The sequence below is a fragment of the Pogoniulus pusillus genome, chromosome 22 (assembly GCF_015220805.1).
Source record: "Pogoniulus pusillus isolate bPogPus1 chromosome 22, bPogPus1.pri, whole genome shotgun sequence".
Lineage (NCBI taxonomy): Eukaryota > Metazoa > Chordata > Aves > Piciformes > Lybiidae > Pogoniulus > Pogoniulus pusillus.
In genome coordinates, this window is record NC_087285.1 from 1,564,289 (window position 1) to 1,584,582 (window position 20,294).

At 54.4% G+C, this 20,294-nt stretch overlaps 1 protein-coding gene across 10 annotated transcripts in view; it reads left to right on the forward strand.

The window, feature by feature from the left end:
- LOC135185074 (protocadherin alpha-C2-like) overlaps positions 1–20,294 on the forward strand; it is a 176,689-nt gene that overhangs the window by 114,636 nt on the left and 41,759 nt on the right. For all 10 annotated transcript variants that reach the window (XM_064161396.1, XM_064161397.1, XM_064161394.1 and 7 more), the window contains exons 2-3: positions 7,430–7,488; positions 9,318–9,406. In XM_064161396.1, the coding sequence (XP_064017466.1) occupies positions 7,430–7,488; positions 9,318–9,406 (148 nt within the window). The remainder of the gene's footprint in view (positions 1–7,429; positions 7,489–9,317; positions 9,407–20,294) is intronic.

Here is a 20,294-nt window from a genome sequence, read left to right on the forward strand (position 1 = left end):
TGCTGCATGTGAGCTGGGGGAAGATGCTACTGACCTGGTTTGCTGCTTCTCACTGCTATAACTGATCAGGGGTTCTTGCAGTTCTTACTCCTAATTGCCCAGGGTTATGAGCAGTGCTAAGGGTTAGAGTGGATCCCTCCCCCATAGCTTGCTGCACATCTGCCCCAGAGAGAGGAAATTCACTTAGAGCTCAGGATTTGGCAAGTCAGAAAATGGAATTTGGATTTTCACAGTGAAACTACATCTAACAGGACAGACAAAAGGAACAGTCACAGAACACAGCAACCTTAGAGGAGGAGGTGAGGGTGGAGTATGGCCTCAAGTAGCATCAGGGCAGGTTTAGGTTGGCTGTTGGGAGGAAATTCTTTCCTGAGAAGGTGCTCAGGCACTGGCACAGGCTGCCCAGGGAGGTGTTGGAGTTGCCATCCCTGGAGGGGTTTCAAAGGAGAGTGGATGTGGTGCTTGAGGCTATGGTCTGGTGATGAAGGCTGCTGGAATGAAGGTTGGGCTGGCTGATCCTGGTGGTCCTTTCCAAGCACAGCGATTCACAGTGATGAGATGTGGTGCTGAGGGCTTTGGGTTAGTCAAGGACCTGTCAGTGTGAAACTAATGACTGGACTCAAGGAGCTTGAAGGGCTTTGCCAATCCAAGAGATTCTGTGATGCTGTGATTGTCCATGAGCTCTCCTGTGGTCTGTTAACAGAATTCTGTGTTTGCATAGAGCTTTCAGTTGCAGCTTGAAAGAGCTGTGAGGTCCATCAGCATTGCATGTCCACCTGCAGATGAAACAGTTGCCATCCCTGGAGGTGTTTAAGAGGAGAGTGGATGTGGTGCTTGAGGCTATGGTCTGGTGATGAAGGCTGCTGGGATGAAGGTTGGGCTGGCTGATCCTGGTGGTCCTTTCCAAGCACAGCGATTCACAGTGATGAGATGTGCTGAGGGCTTTGGGTTAGCCAAGGACCTGTCAGTGTGAAACTAATGCCTGGACTCAAGGAGCTTGAAGGGCTTTGCCAATCCAAGAGATTCTGTGATGCTGTGATTCTGAGTAAAGCAGCAGTGGGAAGACAGCAGCAAAAGCAGCAAGGGGCAGATGCAGGCTGTGCTCCCAGACAGGAAGTTTTCAGTGCTCCAATGAAATGATGTTGACTTATCCACTGCTGCCATTTTATGCCCTGTCCCTGGCATGTTCACCTCTTCACTCAGAGGCTCCAAGACTTTTCCACTTTACAGCTGGGCCCAGAGAGTGCTGGTGAATGGTCTCACATGCAGCTGGCAGCTGGCACTAGTGGTGTGCTCCAGGGATCAGTGCTGGGCACAATCCTGTTCCTTGTCCTTATTGATGAACTGGAGCAGGAGATTGAATCCAACATCAGTTTGCAGATGACACCAAGTTAGCAGGAGGTGTGGAGCTGTTGGAGGGTAGCAGAGCCCTGCAGAGGGACCTGGCCAGGCTGGATGGGTGGGCAGAGGCCAAGGGGATGAGACTGAAGAATGCCAATGCAGGGTTCTGCACTTTGGCCACAACAACCCCAAGCAGCTACAGGGTGGGGCCAGAGTGGCTGAGAGCAGGCAGGCAGAGAGGGCCCTGGGGGTGCTGGCAGAGAGGAGCTGCAGAGGAGGCAGCAGTGCCCAGGTGGGCAGCAGAGCCAATGGTGAGTGCTGCTCCATGCACATGGGGTGAATGAAGAATGGATTTCTAACTGATGACTTTCTCCTGCCATCCTCACTCATTTCTGCTCTGGTCTCTGAAGGTTCACACTGCAACAGAACAGAGATTTTTGTCTTCTGGCCAGGAGCTTGAAAGCTCTCAGCTGAAAATCAAACATCTCTGTACTCTAAGTGACTGCTTCCCTCTTTTCTCACTCCTACCCAGCTCAGACTCTTCCAGGCTCTTTGATAGGACCTCACTTCATCTGTGTTTTACCTGGGGCTGCTTTACCCTCCTCCTCCTCCTCTGCTCACTGTACAAATCACAGTGGCTGCTCCCTGGCTTCAAGACCTTGGCCTTCCAGTATCTGAAGGGGGTAAAGGAGGGGTGGGGAGGGACTATTGACAAGATCTGGGAATGACAGGAGGAGGAGGAATGAGTTTGAACTGGCAGAGGGGAGATTGAAACTGGATGTTAGGAAGAAGTTCTTTGCAGTGAGGGTGGTGAGACACTGGCACAGGTTGCCCAGGGTAGTTGTGGAGCACAGAAGCACCCAATGTGATCAAAGATCAAAGATCCCATTGGGTGCTTCTGTGCTCCACAACCTCCCTGGAGGTGTTCAAGGCCAGGCTGGATGAGGTCTTGAGCAATCTGTTCTAGTGGGACGTGTCCCTGCCTATGTCCAGTTCCAGAACTGGATGCTCCTTGAGGTCTCTTCCAACCTAAACCATTCTGTGATTCCATGATTCCCATCCCCAGCCTGGCAGTTGCCCTGCTGGGAGAGAATCCCCAGCAGAGGAAAAGTCAGATCTGGTGTCAGCATCCTTCAGTCGGATCTGGTGTCAGCATCCTTCATGCATCAAGGAGAGCCAAGCCAGGAGAGTATCCGAGCAGTGTGCATTCTTTTCTACCCTCTTGCACTGGCTATTGCCACATGGTTGACTTTAAGAGTGGCTTTGACAACCCTGGGACTGGGGCCAGAATGGAATGAAGCAGAAGGTACTGGAAGCATACATAACAGGCAGCTTCTCAAGCCACTTTCTGCTAACCTCAGCAGAACCTGAGCATGCTGGCGAACCTGAGGGGGGGAGGAGGGAGCTAAAGGGGAAGAAAATTGCTAGCACAGATGCTTAATGTGTGCTGCAAATGGCAGCCTCCCCCCCGTGGTGTGCCTCAGAGCACAGTGAGTGCTGGGCTGTACATCACCCAGGAGCATCTCACTGCTGCGCGGTGCTGGACGCGGGGAGTGTGGCACTGGCAGCGTGGGTCAGGTTGTAATTGCTCCATTTGGGTTTGAATCCAGCCTATTGATCCAGGGCAAAGCATCCCTCAGGCCTCAAGAGGAAACCCTGAGTTGGCTTTGAATAATTGAGGACATTCAACTCTCCCTTTTTTCTCTTCCAAGTAATGGGACAAGATTCATTCCTGATCTGCCTCCAGTAACTGCAAGAGAATGAAGCCATTACTGTCATGTATTATTTGTGTGCTTGGCACTGGGCAGGGCAGCCCAGGGATGAGTGCAGTGCATTATGCTTCTGGCCACAAGTTGTCTCTTTGCATCCAAGTGCCTGAAGTTAAGCCCTGGCTGTGATATCTCTTCCAGAGTAACACCTTGAGAATCCTGAGAACTGACCTGGTTGTGTGTTTAGGGCTTCAGCTGAAGGCATCTGAGCCTCCCTTCGTGGGCTGGAGCTGAGCAGGACTCTGGTGTTCCCCTGGCAATGCAAAGCAGACTTTGTTCCTGGAGCAGTGAAAAACAATGCTCAATGTCCAGAGAAGGGCAACAAAGCTGGTGAGGGGCCTGGAACACAAACTCTATGAGGAGAGGCTGAGGGAGCTGGGGGTGTGCAGCATGGAGAAGAGGAGGCTCAGGGCAGACCTCATTGCTGTCTACAACCACCTGAAGGGACATTGTAGCCAGGTGGGGTTGGCCTCCTCTGCCAGGCAAGCAGCAACAGAACAAGGGGACACAGTCTCAGGTTGTGCTGGGATAGGTCTAGGCTGGATGTGAGGAGGAAGTTGTTGGCAGAGAGAGTGATTGGCATTGGAATGGGCTGCCCAGGGAGGTGGTGGAGTCGCTGTCCCTTGAGGTCTTCAAGCAAAGACTGGATGAGGCACTCGGTGCCATGGTCTGGTTGACTGGCTAGGGCTGGGTGCTAGGTTGGGCTGGATGAGCTTGGAGGTCTCTTCCAACCTGGTTGATTCTATGATTCTATGATTTTTGATCAGCAGAGCCTTGGTTCATTCTCTCTTTATTTAGCAAACCATTCTGCTGCAGGGCAGCATATGCTGAGGTTTGCTGGGCAGAGTATTGCTGACTGAAGCTGGAATGCCCCTGCCTACCTGAGCATCTTAGCTACCAGTCCTCACAGTCTGATGGCCTCTTGTCTGTTCCCAACCTCATCCTGTGCAGCCACAGTTTTTTCCTGTCCAGAGTTCAAGATCTTGCCTGGAGTTACTCCAAGTCAGAGCTCACCTTTCATGTTTTGCCCTTCCACCTCTTGTTGCTGTTCCTCAGTGAGGAGAGTGCAGCAGTTCTGCAAGAGAGCAAATCTGCCTTCTGTGAGAGGCTTAGGCACAGATTCATAGAATCATTTGGGTTGGCTTGGAAGGGACCTTCAAGATCATCCAGTTCCAACCACCTTGCCATGGGCAGGGACACCTCCCACCAGCCCAGGCTGCTCATGGCCCTGTTCCACCTGGCTTTGAACACCTGTCAAGGTCCGGAGGAGCAGAGATGAACAGTATCTCTGTCCAGAGGAGCTAGACCAGTTCTTATGGATTCCGTGTTGTGAAATTAAGGTGCAAACAAGACCAGATATCACCATGAAACTGTTTATTAAAGGATAAGGTTGGGCAAAACGGAGGGAGAGAGGGGAGAAGGGGGAGAGAAAAAGATAAAGAGATCAATGGAGAAGAGAAGAAGGAGCAGGGAGGGGAAAAGGCTGTGATCATATTACCCTCTGTCGCAGATGAAGGGGAGAGAGAGAGACGGGTGCGTGGCCCAGGGATGATCTTCTGTGGAGTTTGTCAGAGGTGCTTCAGGTGGTGTGCAGTTCTGGTGGTCTGGTGATGGTCTGCCCTCGGTGGTCCGGTGGGGATGTCACTGGTGGTCCGATGGAGGTGCCACTCTTGGTCTGGTGGGGATGCCACGGGTGGTCCGGTGGGAATGGTGGTCCGCTGGGAATTCCACTGGTAGTCCGATGGAGATGGCACTGGTGGTCCGCTGGGAATGCCACACGTGGTCCGCTGGGAAGGCCACGCTTGGTCTGGTGGGGATGCCACACTTTGTCTGCTGGTGATGCCACCGGTGGTCTGATGGGAATACCACACTTTGGCAGGCATTCTCCTGCCTTTTTATACAGTTTTCTGCTCAGACTCCAGCTGCAGCCTCCCCAGGGCATCTCCCTGTGCATTCTCACACATTCGCAGGGGTCCGGCGTCGCCGGGGGGAGGGCCTCCGCCCTCTCTCGGCTACACCTGTCCGCACCCTGCATACACAGCCCTTGGGGGCAGCTGAGATAAGATGGAGGCTTCCTTGGCAGTCCAGCCAGGGTGAGATCTAGGAGTTTCAAAGGTATTGTCTGTTGATTTGCATCTCTGAGCTTTTGGGCCAAGCACCGAGTCTGAGTCCCAAAAGTAACAAGATTAAGGAGAGATGATGCAATCTTTGTTGATTAAGGAGGGACGATGCAATCTTTATCTTTGTTGATTAACAAGAGAGAGGATCAGACTCTCACAACACCTCCAGGGAGGGGGCAGCCACAACCTCCCTGGGCAGCCTGTGCCAGTCTCTCCCCACTCTCACTGGAAAGAATTTCTTCCTAACCTCCACTCCCAGTCTCCTCTCTTCCAGCTCAAAGCCACTGTGCCTTGTTCTGGCACTCCAAGCCCTTGTCAGAAGTCCCTCCCCAGCTCTCCTGGAGCCCCTTCAGGTACTGGAAGGCTACACTAAGGCCTCCTTAAAGCCTTCTTTACTCCAGGTTGAACAGCCTCAATCTTTCAGCCTGTCCTCCTAGGGATAACCATAGGGAAGGTTCTCCAGCCCTCTGACCATCTTCATGGCCTCCTCTGAACCTGCTTCTCCAGAGAGGTTGTGGAGTCTCCTTCTCTGGACCCTTTCCAGCCCCGTCTGGATGTGTTCCTGTGTGCCCTGAGCTAGACTGTGTGGTCCTGCTCTCCAGGGGGGTTGGACTGGATGAGCTCTTTGGGTCCCTTCCAACCCCTGAGATCCTGTGATCCTGTGCTTCAGCAGCTCCCTGCCCTTCTTGTGCTGGGGCAGCAGAGCTGGATGCAGTGCTGCAGGTGTGATCTCTGCAGATCTGATACAACCCAGCTCTGCAGTGCCCCAAATGCCAGCAGACAGACACCCCACATGGCCCCTTCCCAGGCTGGGGGGAGGTCTGGTTTAAACATTCCCCAGGCAGATGCTCTCCAGGAGTTCATTTCCTCAGCTCATCAGGCCAAGAGGCAATGTGTGGTATGGATTTATGATGGCTTTTAGTTCCTGTGCCCAGAATGTTGATGTGTGTAGGAAAGAGCTGACCACCACTTGCCAACATCAAATGTCATCCCACAGGGATGCTCTAGCCAAAGGCTTGGGCATGGCAGCAGGTTTCTCTGTCACACAGCCACTCTTGGTGTGGCTCTCTGAAAAGACTTCACCTGTGGCAATTCTGAACGTTCACAAAAGGTGAGCAGCCTCATGGAAGCTCTTCTGACAGTGGGAAGAGATTCTCCTCACTGCAGAGAGAACAGGCTGCCCATGGAGGCTGTGGATGTCCCCTCCCTGGAGGTGTTCAGAGCCAGGTTGGATGAAGCCTTCAGCAACCTGCTCCAGTGGGAGGTGCCCCTGCCCATGGCAGGGATCACAGGCTCATAGGGTGTTAGGGGTCACAGGCTCACAGGGTGTTAGGGGTCACAGGCTCACAGGGTGTTAGGGGTCAGAAGGGACCTCTGGAAATCTTCACCTCCCACTCCCCTGCCAGAGCAGGACCATACAATCCAGCACAGGTCGCACAGGAACACATCCAGGCAGGGCTGGAAAGGGTCCACAGCCTCTGTGGGCAGCCTGTGCCAGGCCTCTGGGACCCTTACAGTCCAGAAGTTCTTCCTCATGTTGAGGTGGAGCTTCCTGTACTGTAGTTTCCACTCGTCCTTGCCCCTGCTGCTATCCCAGGGCACAGCTGAGCAGAGTTTGTCCCCTCCCTCTTGACCCCCAGCCCTCAGATAGTTACAAACATTGATCAGATCCCCTCCAAGTCTTCTCTTCAGCAGACCAAACAGCCCCAGTCCCTCAGCCTCTCCTCACAGGCAGTGCTCCAACCCCTTCAGCATCCTTGTAGCCCTCCTTTGGGCTCTCTCCAGCAGATCCCTGTCCCCTCTGAACTGAGGAGCCCAAAACTGAACACAGTATTCCAGGTGAGGTCTCACCAGGGCAGAGCAGAGTGGGAGGAGAACCTCCTTGGATCTGCTGCCCACACTCCTCTTCATGCACCCCAGGATCCCATTTGCCTCCTTGACCACCAGGGCACATTGCTGCCCACGCAGAGCTTGGTGTGTAGCAGCACTGCCAGGACCTTCTCCGCAGGGCTGCTCTCCAGCACATCACCTCCCAGCCTGCTGGAACTGGGTGGGGGTCGGAGCTGGATGATCCTCAAGGTCCCTTCCAACCCAACCCAACCCATTCTGTCATTCTGTGGAAACCAGGCAGCTGCAGAGGCTGTTCAGCAATGTCTGCCACACATTTACTGACCTTCTCTTGGGCTTTTCTTTCCGCAGCCAAAACACCCCAACCCCGACTGGCGCTACTCTGCCTCCCTGAGGGCAGGAATGCAAAGGTATGTATGCATCCTTCTCCACTCCCAGGGCAAATTCTTGCCCTCTGTGAAAAGGGCAAAGCTGCCTGGCTCCTCTGATGCCTTAGAGTGAGATGGGAAACAGCTCAGTTCTGCAGCTGAGTTCTGCAGCTGAATTCTGCTGCTGAGTTCTGCAGCTGAGTTCTGCTGCTGAGTTCTGCAGCTGAGTTCTGCTGCTGAGTTCTGCAGCTGAGTTCTGTAGTTCAGTTCTGCAGCTGAGTTCTGTAGTTCAGTTCTGCTGCTGAGTTCTGTAGTTCAGTTCTGCAGCTGAGTTCTGCAGCTGAATTCTGCAGCTGAGTTCTGCAGCTGTATTCTGCTGCTGAGTTCTGTAGTTCAGTTCTGCAGCTGAGTTCTGCAGCTGAATTCTGCTGCTGAGTTCTGTAGTTCAGTTCTGCAGCTGAACTCTGCAGCTGAATTCTGCTACTGAGTTCTGTAGTTCAGTCCTGCAGCTGAGTTCTGCAGCTGAGTGCTGCTCCAAGTGCTACAGCTCCACTCTGTGCTGTTACTTTACTCCCACGGATCTGTGCCTTTATGTTCAGTGTTCACCTCCTGGCTCCCTCTGCCCCACCCGTTGGCTGTCAAGGCATAATTGCTCCAATTATTGCATTATTTAACTGCCCTGATGCACTTTTTGTTTACTTTAAAGCCTGCTGTAATCATCGCTGCTGATCCCTTTCAATAGGCTGTCTGCAGCATTGATGTGTTTGCCTTCTTGTCTCTCATTAGCACCGAAGTGCTGTGCCTGCAGTCGCTTTATTAAGCAGTCAGGATGATTAGTGCAGTGCAAAGGACGTTTTGAAGAGAGGAGAGAGATTTTTGGAGAAGGAAAACTCCACCTGTCTCCAAACCTTTGAAAGTCTTGGGCAGCACAAGCAGTCTCAGCTGTGATTTGTACTCAGTGCACCAGAGAGAAGTTACCATAAGGTAGTGCCAGGACTGGGGGAATGGAGCAAAGCTGGAGGTGAGGAGAGTGAGGCTGGAGGGGAGGAGGAAGTTGTTGAGCAGGAGAGTGGTGAGAGGCTGGAATGGGTTGCCCAGGGAGGTGGTTGAGGCCCCATGGCTGGAGGTGTTTGAGGCCAGGCTGGCTGAGGCTGTGTGCAGCCTGCTCTAGGGTAGGGTGTCCCTGGGCATGGCAGGGGGTTGGCACTGCCTGCTCCTTGTGCTCCCTTCCAGCCCTGACTGATTCCATGATTCTATGAGCCAGAGATCACATTCTGTGCTTCTGTGCTCCACAACCTCCCTGGAGGTGTTCAAGGCCAGGTTAGATGAGGCCTTGAGTGACCTGTTCTTAGTGGGAGGTGTCCCTGCCTATGGCAGGGGGTTGGAACTGGATGCTCCTTGAGGTCCCTTCCAGCCTAAACCATTCTATGATTTGATGCTGCCCTAAGCAGCCTGCCCTAGCTGGAGGTGTCCCTGCAGGGAATTTGGACAAGATGACCTCTGAGGGTCCCTTCCAAGCCCATCCAACTTGTGACTCTAACCCACATCAGCAGAGACCATTTGTGACTTCCTTCTTAGCATCATCTGCTCAAGCAAAAGAGTCTTCTGCTGGGAGCCTCCTTTGTCAGCTGTGCCACAGATGTGCTTTAGTGAACAATCAAAGATGTTTTTGCAAGATCAGCCAAAGGTTGACCTCCAAAGGTAGATCTCCAATGCCCCAGCAGAATTCCTTAGCCTCATGCTGTGCTCTAACAGGAGTTACACAGCAACAGTGAGTTACAGGCTTTGTAGAGCAGCATGAAAGGGAAATGCTGCCGAAGCCCAGGGCAAAGGGGGAGTGGAGAATCTGACTCTGTTATCTGCTTCTTCAGTGCTGTGCATGTGGAGGAGGCTGGAGTCCTGCGTGGAGGACCAGGAGGGCCTGAGCAGCAGTGGCCAACTGTCTCCAGTGCTACTACAGGTAAGGCTGTGGAAATCCAGTGTGGGAACTGTGTTGAGTCCAGGCAGACCTCTGAAATGCTTCTTGGGTTCTTGTCTGCTTTGTGTCTCTGGGTAAAGCTCTTGCAAATGAAGCTGTGGAGTCTAAACAGAGTGGAATAATAAAGCATGAAGTGCAGCTTTTTCTTTCCTTGGGCTCAGGTGAGCTCTGGAGAGAGGAGTCCTTGATCCCAGCTCCCACTCTGCCTTGGGAGGTTGTTGGGTTGTGTAATGGAGCATCAGAAGGAGTTCAGCTCAGATTCAGAATGCTGAGGTCTAGTCCTGTCATCAAGAAGAAGAGTGGGATAGGAGCTTACAGCTCTCCCTTTATCATGTTTGCAGGGCCACTAAGTCTCCTTGAGTCTCTTGTCTCATTTTCTGTGCTGAAATTAGACCTTTCTTACTTGTTTTTTCTTTGCTGCTCTCATTCCCTGGCATGCAGTGGCTGGAGTTGGGGCAATTAACGAGGCAGGCATTATAAAAGCTGCAGTTGGTTTTATTTCCAGCAAGCCCCACCCACACCTCTATGCTAATGAGTTACATTTGGGTTCTAATTGGGTTGGAAAAATCTTCCCAAGGATGCTTCTGGGCAATTCATTCCTTTGGGAGAATCAGAATGCTGGAAAAGTTGAGCCACACAATGGCTTTGCCTCACTCACAGCCTGGAGCCCATGGGCAAGTCTGTGCCACTCACTGTGGGGCAGGAGGAATTTCCAGACAGTCCCTGGCTCCTTTGTGGCAGTGTTGGAACTGCTCAGCCCTTGAGAGGCTTCCAGATCTTCCAGGGTGCTGGGAAAGAGGCAGAGGATCTCTGAGCTGGTCCTGGTTCCTCTTGGCAGGGAGGTTTGCAGAGGTGCAGGCAGCTGTGCAGAGGGCACCTTGGCAGTGGCACTTCCTGCCACGTCCTGAGGCACTTCAATGCCTTCTCCTGGGAAACCTGAGGCACTTCAGTCTCCAGGTAGTTCAAGCCCACAACATCAGGGCTAAGCTGGTCTGAAGCATGAGGCAGAGCAGAATACATTGGCCAAGAGCAGTGAGGCAAAGGCAGCTCTGTGAGGCAGAGGCAGCCAGGCAGGGGCAGCCAGGCAGGGGCAGCCAGGCAGGGGCAGCCAGGCAGAGGCAGCCAGGCAGAGGCAGCCAGGCAGAGGCAGCCAGGCAAGGGCAGTCAGGCAGAAGCAGCCAGGCAGGGGCAGCCAGGCAGGGGCAGCCAGGCAGAGGCAGCCAGGCAGAGGCAGCCAGGGGCAGCCAGGCAGGGGCAGCCAGGCAGGGGCAGCCAGGCAGGGGCAGCCAGGCAAGGGCAGTCAGGCAGAAGCAGCCAGGCAGGGGCATGAGGCAGAAGCAGCCAGGCAGGGGCAGCCAGGCAGAGGCAGCCAGGCAGGGGCAGCCAGGCAGAGGCAGCCAGGCAGAGGCAGCCAGGCAGAAGCAGCCAGGCAGAAGCAGCCAGGCAGAGACAGCCAGGCAGAGGCAGCCAGGCAGAGACAGCCAGGCAGGGGCAGCCAGGCAGGGGCAGCCAGGCAGGGACAGCCAGGCAGGGGCAGCCAGGCAGGGGCAGCCAGGCAGAAGCAGCCAGGCAGGGGCATGAGGCAGAAGCAGCCAGGCAGAGGCAGCCAGGCAGGGGCATGAGGCAGAAGCAGCCAGGCAGAAGCAGCCAGGCAGAGGCAGCCAGGCAGGGGCATGAGGCAGAAGCAGCCAGGCAGGGGCAGCCAGGCAGGGGCAGCCAGGCAGGGGCAGCCAGGCAGGGGCAGCCAGGCAGGGGCAGCCAGGCAGAAGCAACTCAACTGCTTGCAGCTTAGCTCCACTGATATTCCTTGCCTGAGTGCAGAGGCTCTTTGGCCACAGAGAGTCACCAATCAGATGGCATTTGCCAAACTGAAGATATGAGGTGACCCCAGGGCTCGCTCAGCCTTATTTGGGCAAGACACCAACAAGTACCTAAACCCCTGTAGGTATCTGCTGGTCACTTTGGGAGGGGACATAATGGCCCAAGCCTTTGTTTTCCCCCTGCCCTTGCTTCCCCCTTCAGCAGAAGGGTGAGGCAAGCCAGGACATCTCATAGCCTCTTGGCCTGCCAGGAGAATGGTGGAAATGAAACTGTTATTTGCTTGTCAAAGGAAATGACCAACCTCACAGTGTAGAATGTGGCTTCTTTGATCTCTACAACTATCTGAAAGGAGGTTGAGATGAGTTGAGGTCGAGGCTGAGGTTGAAGTTGAGGTTGAGTGAAGCTGGAGTTGGTCTCTTCTCCCAAGTAACTAGCACTAGGAGGAGAGGCTAAAATTGTGCCAGGGTTGGAAAAGAGGAAAAATGTCTTTGCTGCAAGAGTGGTGAGAGATTGGCACTGACTGCCCAGGGAGGTGGTGGAGTCCCCATTGCAGAATCATAGAATCGTTTAGGTTGGAAGGGAGCTCAAAGCTCAGCCAGTTCCAAGCCCCTGCCATAGGCAGGGACATCTCCCACTAGAACAGGTTGCTCAAGGCCTCAGCCAACCTGGCCTTGAACACCTCCCTGGGAAACCTGTGCCAGTGTCTCACCACCCTCAACCTATGCCAGTCTCTCACCACCCTCAACCTATGCCAGTCTCTCACCACCCTCACTGCAAAGAACTTCTTCCTAACATCCAGTTTCAATCTCCCCTCTGCCACTTCAAACCCATTCCTCCTCCTCCTGGCATTCCCAGACCTTGTCAATAGTCCCTCCCCAGCCCTCCTGAAGCCCTCTTTCAGATCCTGCAAGGCCACTCCAAGGTCTCCTGGAAGCCTTCTCCTCTCCAGGCTGCACAGCCCCAACTCTCTCAGCCTGTGCTCAGAGCAGAGCTGCTGCAGCCCTCTCAGCATCTTGGTGGCCTCCTCTGCACTGTCTCCAACACTTCCATGTCCTTCTGGGGGGTTTGTGCCCTTCCCTCTCTTGCAGGCTTTGCAGGAAGGCACAGCTGGGGGGTGTTGTGCCTAACTGTTGAGCCTGCATTTGAAAATGTCACCTCAAGTACACTCTGACCTTCCTGGGGGCTTCCCTCAGGCTTTCAGCTGCACTAATCAGCCTTAAGTGAGGGCTTAGTCTGTCACCTGGCGCTGAGTTCAGGGAGGATGCAAATACTCACCCAGATGATCACTTGCTGGCAGTGCAGCTCTCTAAGTGCCTGAATGGAAATGGCAAAGGTAGGATCCTGTCTCCTCAGGAGGTCTGGTGGTATTTTGGTCTGAGTGCCCTGGAAGATAGGGTGAGGGAGCTGGGGGTGTTCAGCCTGGAGCAGAGAAGGACCTGATGGAGCAGGTCAAGAGGAGGCCATGAAAAACATCAGGGGGTTGGAGCAGCTCTGCTATGAGGACAGCTTGAGGGAGCTGGAGGTGTTCAGCCTGGAGCAGAGAAGGCTCTGGGGACACCCAATAGCAACCTTCCAGTAGCTGAAAGTGCTATAAGAAGGATGCAGAGAGACTGCCAAGGCCTGCAGGGACAGGATGGCTGCAAACCAGAGCAGAACAGAGTGAGATTGAATGTGAGGAACAAGTTCTGCACCATGAGAGTGGTGGAACACAGGAGCAGGTTGCCCAGAGAGGTGGTTGAAGCCTCATGCCTGGAGATATTCAGGGTGAGGCTGTGGGCAGCCTGCTCTAGTGCAGGATGTCCCTGCTGGGTGCAGAGGGGCTTGGGCTGGAGGAGCTTTGGAGGTGCCTTCCAGCCCAGAGCACTCTGTGATTCTGTGGCTCCTTCCTGCCAGGTTTTGGTTGGTTGGGGTTGGGGTTTTGGGTTGGTTGGTTGGTTTGTTTTTCACTTTAGCCTGGCTTTGGGAATCTCAGCATCTCCTTGTTAGAGGAGCAGCACTAACCCTTTTGGTCCTTACTGCTCTTCCCCTCCATGACCATGCAGTGAATGTGCAACGAGTGAACCTGTCCCCCTGCTCTGTGTGCTGGTGGCAGTGCAGGGGGGAGAGAGCTGTGAAGCACAGTGAGAGGAGAAGCTGGCAGGAGCTGGAGAGGTGACAGTCCAAGTGCCAAGGCTGTTTGAGCTCAGACCAAGGGCCAGAGTGCTGTTTCTCTATGCTTTTGATTTCTAGGTAATGTATTCAAACAGCTTTCAAGCAGCACTTTCAGCACCTGGGGAGGTACCAGGGGAGAGTCAGGTTGGATATTAGGCAAAATTTCTTCCCCAGAAGGGTTCTCAGGCACTGGAACAGATTGTGAAGGGAGGTGGTGGAGTCACCATCCCTGGAGGTGTTTAAAAGATGAGGGATATGGTGCAGGGCCCAGCACCTAGGTCAGGGCAGTCCTCAGTGTCAGTCCAGGCTGGGGAGTGATGAGATTGAGAGAAGCCCTGCAGAAAAGGACCTGGGGGTGCTGGTGGGGGAGAAGCTGGGCAGGAGCCAGCCATGGGTACTGGCAGCACAGAAAGCCAAGAGCAGCCTGGGCTGCATCCAGAGTAGTGTGGGCAAAGCTGGAGAGAGAGGATCCTGCCCCTCTGCTCTGCTCTGGGGAGACCTCACCTGCAGGGCTGGGGCCAGCTCTGGGACCCTTGACACAAGAACACATGGACCTGCTGGAGGGGGTCCAGGGGAGGCCACAAGCATGACAAGAGGGTTGGAGCACCTCTGCTGTGAGCACAGGCTGGTGTTCAGCTTGGAGAAGAGAAGGCTCCATGGAGACCTTAGAGCTGCATTTCAGTGTCTGAAGAGGAACCACAGGAGGCCTGGGGGCTGTTTGGAGCAGCTGATGGTGACAGGATGAGAAACAGTGGTTTGAAACTGGAGCAGGGCAGATTTAGGTTGGACATTAGGAGGAAGTTCTGCACAGTGAGGATGGTGAAATACTGGAACAGGGTTAAAGTTCCTCTGGGATCAGAACTATTGCTGGAGCCTCTATTACAAGGTCTGGACACGCTGGAATGTGTCCAGGGCAGGGCCATGAGGATGAGCAGAGGGCTGCAGCTGCTCTCCTATGGGGAAAGGCTGAGAGAGTTGGGGTTGTTCAGCCTGCAGAGGAGAAGGCTTCCAGGAGACCTGATTGTGGCCTTCCAGTGTCTGAAGTGGGCTACAAGAAAGGGAATTTTTAGGCTGTCAAGTAGTGATAGGAGTGGGGGGGATGGAGCAAAACTAGAAGTGAGTGGATTCAGATTGGATGTTGGGAAGAGGCTCTTCAGCAGGAGGGTGGTGAGAGCCTGGCACAGGATGCCCAGAGATGTGGTTGAGATCCCATCCCTGCAGACATTCAAGGCCAGCCTGGATGTGGCCCTGGGCAGCCTGATCTAGTGGAGCTGTCCCTGCTGGCCGCAGGGGGGTTGGACAGGATGCCCTTGGAGGGTCCCTTTCACCGTGGTGCAGTCTGTGAGCCTGTGATCAGTGGCAGTGGCTGTGCACTAGCACTTAGCTTGTGAGCTCCAGCTGAGTGCTTGGACTTGATGATCTCAAAGATCTTTTCCACCCTCATTGTTTCTGTGATTCTATGAGCAGGAGATTCTCCTGCCATGCAGGGCACTGGGACCAATTAGAAGTGCAGTGCAGAGTGCCCAGGCTAATTGTAGCTACCTTGGAATCCAACATTTGCAGCCAGGCTTCTTGCAAATCAGTGGGTTTTAACCCCTGCACAATGAGGACTCATTGCTTTGTCTTCTGCCCACTCCCAAGGGATTGGTCACCCTGACACAGCAGCCATTAACCTTCTGTTCTTTAATGAGTTTCAGATAATATTCTCCTCCAGTTTCCAGCTAGAAAAATCCCTGCTCCTTAATAGCAAACAGATGATTCACAGGGAACTCTCAGTGAGGATTCATGGCTGTGGTAGCTGCAGGATGTCATCATGCAGCACATTCTCAGCAGCTCACTGCCACTCCTGAATCCTGCCTGCAGTTTCCCACAAATATCTCTTTCAGTCCTTCCTTCTTCTTCTTCTTCTGCCTTAACTGGAGAGCTGCCAGGCAAAGAGAGACCTGGGGGTGGTGGCAGAGAGGAGCTGCAGAGGAGGCAGCAGTGCCCAGGTGGGCAGCAGAGCCAATGGCATCCTGGGCTGGCTCAGGAGCAGTGTGGGCAGCAGGAGCAGGGAGGTTCTTGTGCCCCTGTGCTCAGCACTGCTCAGGCCAGCCCTGGAGTGCTGTGTCCAGCTCTGGGCTCCTCCCTTGCAGAGAGCTGCTGAGGTGCTGGAAGGTGTTGAGAGAAGGGCAGCAAGGCTGGGGAGGGGCCTGGAGCACAGCCCTGTGAGGAGAGGCTGAGGGAGCTGGGGGGGTGCAGCCTGCAGCAGAGGAGGCTGAGGGCAGAGCTGATTGCTGCCTGCAGCTGCCTGCAGGGAGGCTGTAGCCAGGTGGGGTTGGGCTCTGGTGCTAGGCAGGCAGCAGCAGCAGAAGGGGCCCCAGGCTGAAGTTGTGGCAGGGCAGGTTGGGGCTGGCTGTGAGGAGGAAGCTGCTGGCAGAGAGAGTGATTGGCACTGGAATGGGCTGCCCAGGGAGGGGGTGGAGTGGCTGTGGCTGGAGGGGTTGGAGCCAAGGCTGGCTGGGCACTGAGTGCCATGGGCTGGTTGGTTGGGCAGGGCTGGGTGCTAGGCTGGGCTGGGGGAGCTTGGAGCTCTCTGCCAGCCTGCCTGAGTCTATGGTTCTCTGCATTCAAGGCCTGTGGTACTGCTCAGCAGAGTCACATACACAGCTGAGGCTTTTCAGAAGAGATCAACTCATTATGGCCACTTGCAGTCAACTGAGCCAACAAAGGTCTGTGTTCCTCCAGAGAGAGGTCACAGAGATGGTCAGAGGGCTGGAGCAGTTCTCTTGTGCAGACAGGATGTTGGGATTGGAGAACAGAAGGCTCCAGGAACACCTTAGTGCAGCATTCCAGTAGGGGACTACAGGAGAGCTGAGGGGAAGCTCCAGGAGAGCTGAGGAGGGACCTCTTACAAAGGCTTGTAGTGAGAGGATGAGGAGCAATGGCTTCAAACTGGAAGAAGATGTTTTTTGACTTGGCATGAGGAAGAAATCCTTCCCCATGTGGGAGTGGAACAGGTTGCCCAGGGAAGTCATGGAGGCTGCAAGCTTGGAAGCATTGAAATCCAGGATGGATGTGGTCTTGAGTAACCTGGGCTAGGGGCAGGTGTCCCTGCCCATGGCAGGGGGCATGGCAGGGGGGTTGGAGCTGGATGATCTTTAAGATGCCTTCCACCCTAGCCCATTGTGTGAGGTTGTGCTGGTGCTGACCCTGGCTCAGCATTTCCATGTGAGTGGAGTGCACCTGGCTCTAGGTAGACTCCTAGAGAAGCTCTTTGGTGCCTCTGTTACCAACAGCATCCTGTGCCTGCTGCAGGTCTTAGCTTCTGACTGCCAGAACCACAGAGCCTTAGAGGTTGGAAGGGACCTCCAGAGATCATCCAGCCCAACCCCCTGCCAGAGCAGGATCCCCTTGGGTAGTGCACACAGGAATGCATCCAGGTGGGGTTGGAAAGCCTCTGGAGAAGGAGACTGCACAGCCTCCCTGGGCAGCCTGCTCCAGGGCTCTGCCACCCTCACTGCACAGCAGTTTCTGCCCATGTTGAGCTGAAACCTTCTCTGTTGCACTTTGTAGCTGCTGCTCCTTGCCCTACTGCTGCTGAGCCCCCAAAAGAGCTTGGCCCCAGGCACTGCCCCCCACCCCTCAGCTGTCTGTGCACATTGCTCAGGTCTCCTCTCAGCCTTCTCTTCTCCAGACTAAACACCCCCTGGGCTCTCAGTCTCTCTCCACAGGGGAGATGCTCAAGTCCCACACTCATCCTCATGGCTCTCTGTTGGACTCTCTCCAGCAGGTCTCTGTCTCTCCTAAACTGGGGAGCCCAAAACTGGACACAGTATTGCAGGTGTGGGCTCAGCAGGGCAGAGCTGAGTGGGAGAAGATCCTGCCCAGCCCTGCTGGACTTGCAAGCCTGTTCCTGTGCACACCTTCTCCCTGCAGCCTTAGTGAACTGATCCATCCCAATCAGTTTGAGCTGTAGATCATTCACTTTGTTCAACAACCCCCCCCCAAAGCCATGGGTGAGATGCCTCCCAGAGAGTTAATCAGTGAGAGCAGTCAGAGCTGATGTCATAGGGGCACTTTAAGAAGGATGAACAAGTGTTAAACCAGGAAATCCCTAATTCCTAATGCTGGAACACCACAGGAGGCTTCAGCCCATGTGGTGCCCATGGTAAATGTGGGCATCTGCTCACTTGGCTGCCAGCTCTCCTGCTGCCTCTAGGGCACTTTTCAGCCATGCAGAAGGCAGAGAGTCTCCAGCTGGCATTCTTTACATTGCCTTTCCATTTTCTTGGGCAGCAGGACACCTGGGGTCACTGTTGGGCCCCTTGCCCCAGGAAGGACACTGAGGGGCTGGAGCATGTCCAGAGAAGGACAACAAAGCTGGGGAAGGGTCTGGAGAGCAGGGCTGGGGAGGAGCAGCTGAGGAACCTTCTAGTTGATTGGATAGGGCTGGGTGCTAGGTTGGACTGGATGAGCTTGGAGACCTCTTCCAACTTGGTTGATTCTATGATTGAACCTGAGGGTGTTCAGTCTGCAGGAGGCTGAGGGCAGACCTCATTGCTCTCTACAGCTCACTGAAAGAAGGCTGCAGTGAGATGGGGGTTGGGCTCTGCTCCCTAATGTCAAGTATTAGAACTTTAGGCAGTGGCCTGAAATGATGCCAGGGGAGGGTTAGGCTGGAGGTGAGGAAGAACTTCTTTGCTGCCAGAGTGGTGAGTGATTGGCACAGGCTGCCCAGGGAGGAGCTGGAGTCCCCATGGCTGGAGGTGTTCAAGAAGTTTAGATGTGGTGTTTGAAGGTAGTGTTTAGTGGGTTTGGTAGTTTGGTTGTGTCTGGACTCAATCTTGAAGGTCTTTTCTAGCCTTGATGATTTGATGATTGATTCTGTGACTGTATGAAAGGAGGCTGCAGTGAGGTGGGTTTGAGCTCCTCTCCCTAGCATCAAGTGATAGAAGGAGAGGAACAGGCCTGAAATTGTGCCAGGAAGAATTTCTTTGCTGCCAGAGTGGTGAGGGATTGGCACAGGCTGCCCAGGGAGGAGCTGGAGTCCCCATGGCTGGAGGTGTTCAAGAAGTGTGTGGATGTGGTACCTGAGCACATGGTTTGATGGCCATGGAGGGGTTGAGCTGCTGGTTGGGACTGGATGATCATAGAATTGTAGAGCTGACAGGGCTGGAAGGGACCTCAAGGATCATCTATTTCCAGCCTATTATGGTCTTAGATGTCTGTTCCAGCCAGAACACTTCTATGATTCTATGAATCATTTGCAGTCAAGATGCTTCCAAGTGAGGTGGGACAAAAAGGCTCCAGCCCCCTCTGGCTAGAAGATATACTCACATTTAGCTCTCTGGGGAACCTGAATTGTCCTCCCCATGCTACAGAGAGAGTCCAGACAGTGCAGACACATTTCTGGTTGTCTGCTTCATGTCCTTCAGCAGTTGACACCAATCTGAGTGACCTTTACTTTCTGGATGCCTAAATTGGATAGGGCTGGGTGATAGGTTGGGCTGGATGAGTCACTGGCATCCTGGGCTGGCTGAGGAGCAGTGTGGGCAGCAGGAGCAGGGAGGTTCTTGTGCCCCTGTGCTCAGCACTGCTCAGGCCACCCCTGGAGTGCTGTGTCCAGCTCTTGGTTCCTCCACTCCAGAGAGCTGCTGAGGTGCTGGAAGGTGTTGAGAGCAGGGCAGCAAGGCTGGGGAGGGGCCTGGAGCACAGCCCTGTGAGGAGAGGCTGAGGGAGCTGGGGGGGTGCAGCCTGCAGCAGAGGAGGCTCAGGGCAGAGCTGATTGCTGCCTGCAGCTGCCTGCAGGGAGGCTGTAGCCAGGTGGGGTTGGGCTCTGGTGCCAGGCAGGCAGCAGCAGCAGAAGGGGCCAGAGGCTGCAGCTGTGGCAGGGCAGGTTGGGGCTGGCTGTGAGGAGGAAGCTGCTGGCAGAGAGAGTGATTGGCACTGGAATGGGCTTCCCAGGGAGGGGGTGGAGTGGCCGTGGCTGGAGGTGTTGAAGCCAAGGCTGGCTGGGCACTGAGTGCCATGGTCTGGTTGGTTGGGCAGGGCTGGGTGCTAGGCTGGGCTGAGCTTGGAGCTCTCTGCCAACCTGCTGGATTCTATGAGTCTTTGTTCATCACATTGACAATCTCAACAATTGGGTGGAATTAACTGGAGAATTCCATGACCAAGGTCAAAACAGGAGATAAAAGAAGGGATTTAGCCTCCTATGGTCCTTGCAGATTACTTCCATTTCAGTCTCTGCTCTGCAGCTCCCCGAGGAGGCTGGCACCGACTCCTGGGGGCTGCACTGAGCTGCCAGAGAAGCTGCAGCTCACAGAAAGCTTTCAGTCTGCTTTATGCAGATATTTTTTGGCCATGCTCACAAGAGGCTGAGAACCCAATCTCCAGCATGGAGTCTCAGGAAGTAGTTAAATTGCCTACAGCCTTCATCTGGGGGAATTAAGCACTGATTTGAACCACAGAATCATAGAAGTGCAGGGGTTAGAAGGGGCCTCTGGAGAGCAGCAAGTGTGAGCCTCCTGCCAGAGCAGGATCCCCTGAGGCAGGTCACACAGGGACACAGGCAGGCAGGTTTTGACTCTTTGATCACATTCTGTGATTCTGTGCTCCACAACCTTCCTGGAGCTGTTCAGGGCCAGGCTGGATGAGACCTTGAGCACCCTGGGCTGGTGAGAGGTGTGTCTGCCCATGGCAGGGGGTTGGCACTGGGTGATCTTCAAGGTCCCTTCCAGCCCAAGCCCTTCTGTGACTCCAGGAACTACAACATTCCAGGGAAAATTGGCTACTGGCTGAAATCAGTGCAGAGGCCACAGATGTGCACAGCTGCATGCTCTAGCTCCTGCCTCTCTAAACAACTGCAGCACTCTGCCAGACAGCAAGACCCCAGCCCTGTCCCCTGGGCTGCTAATTA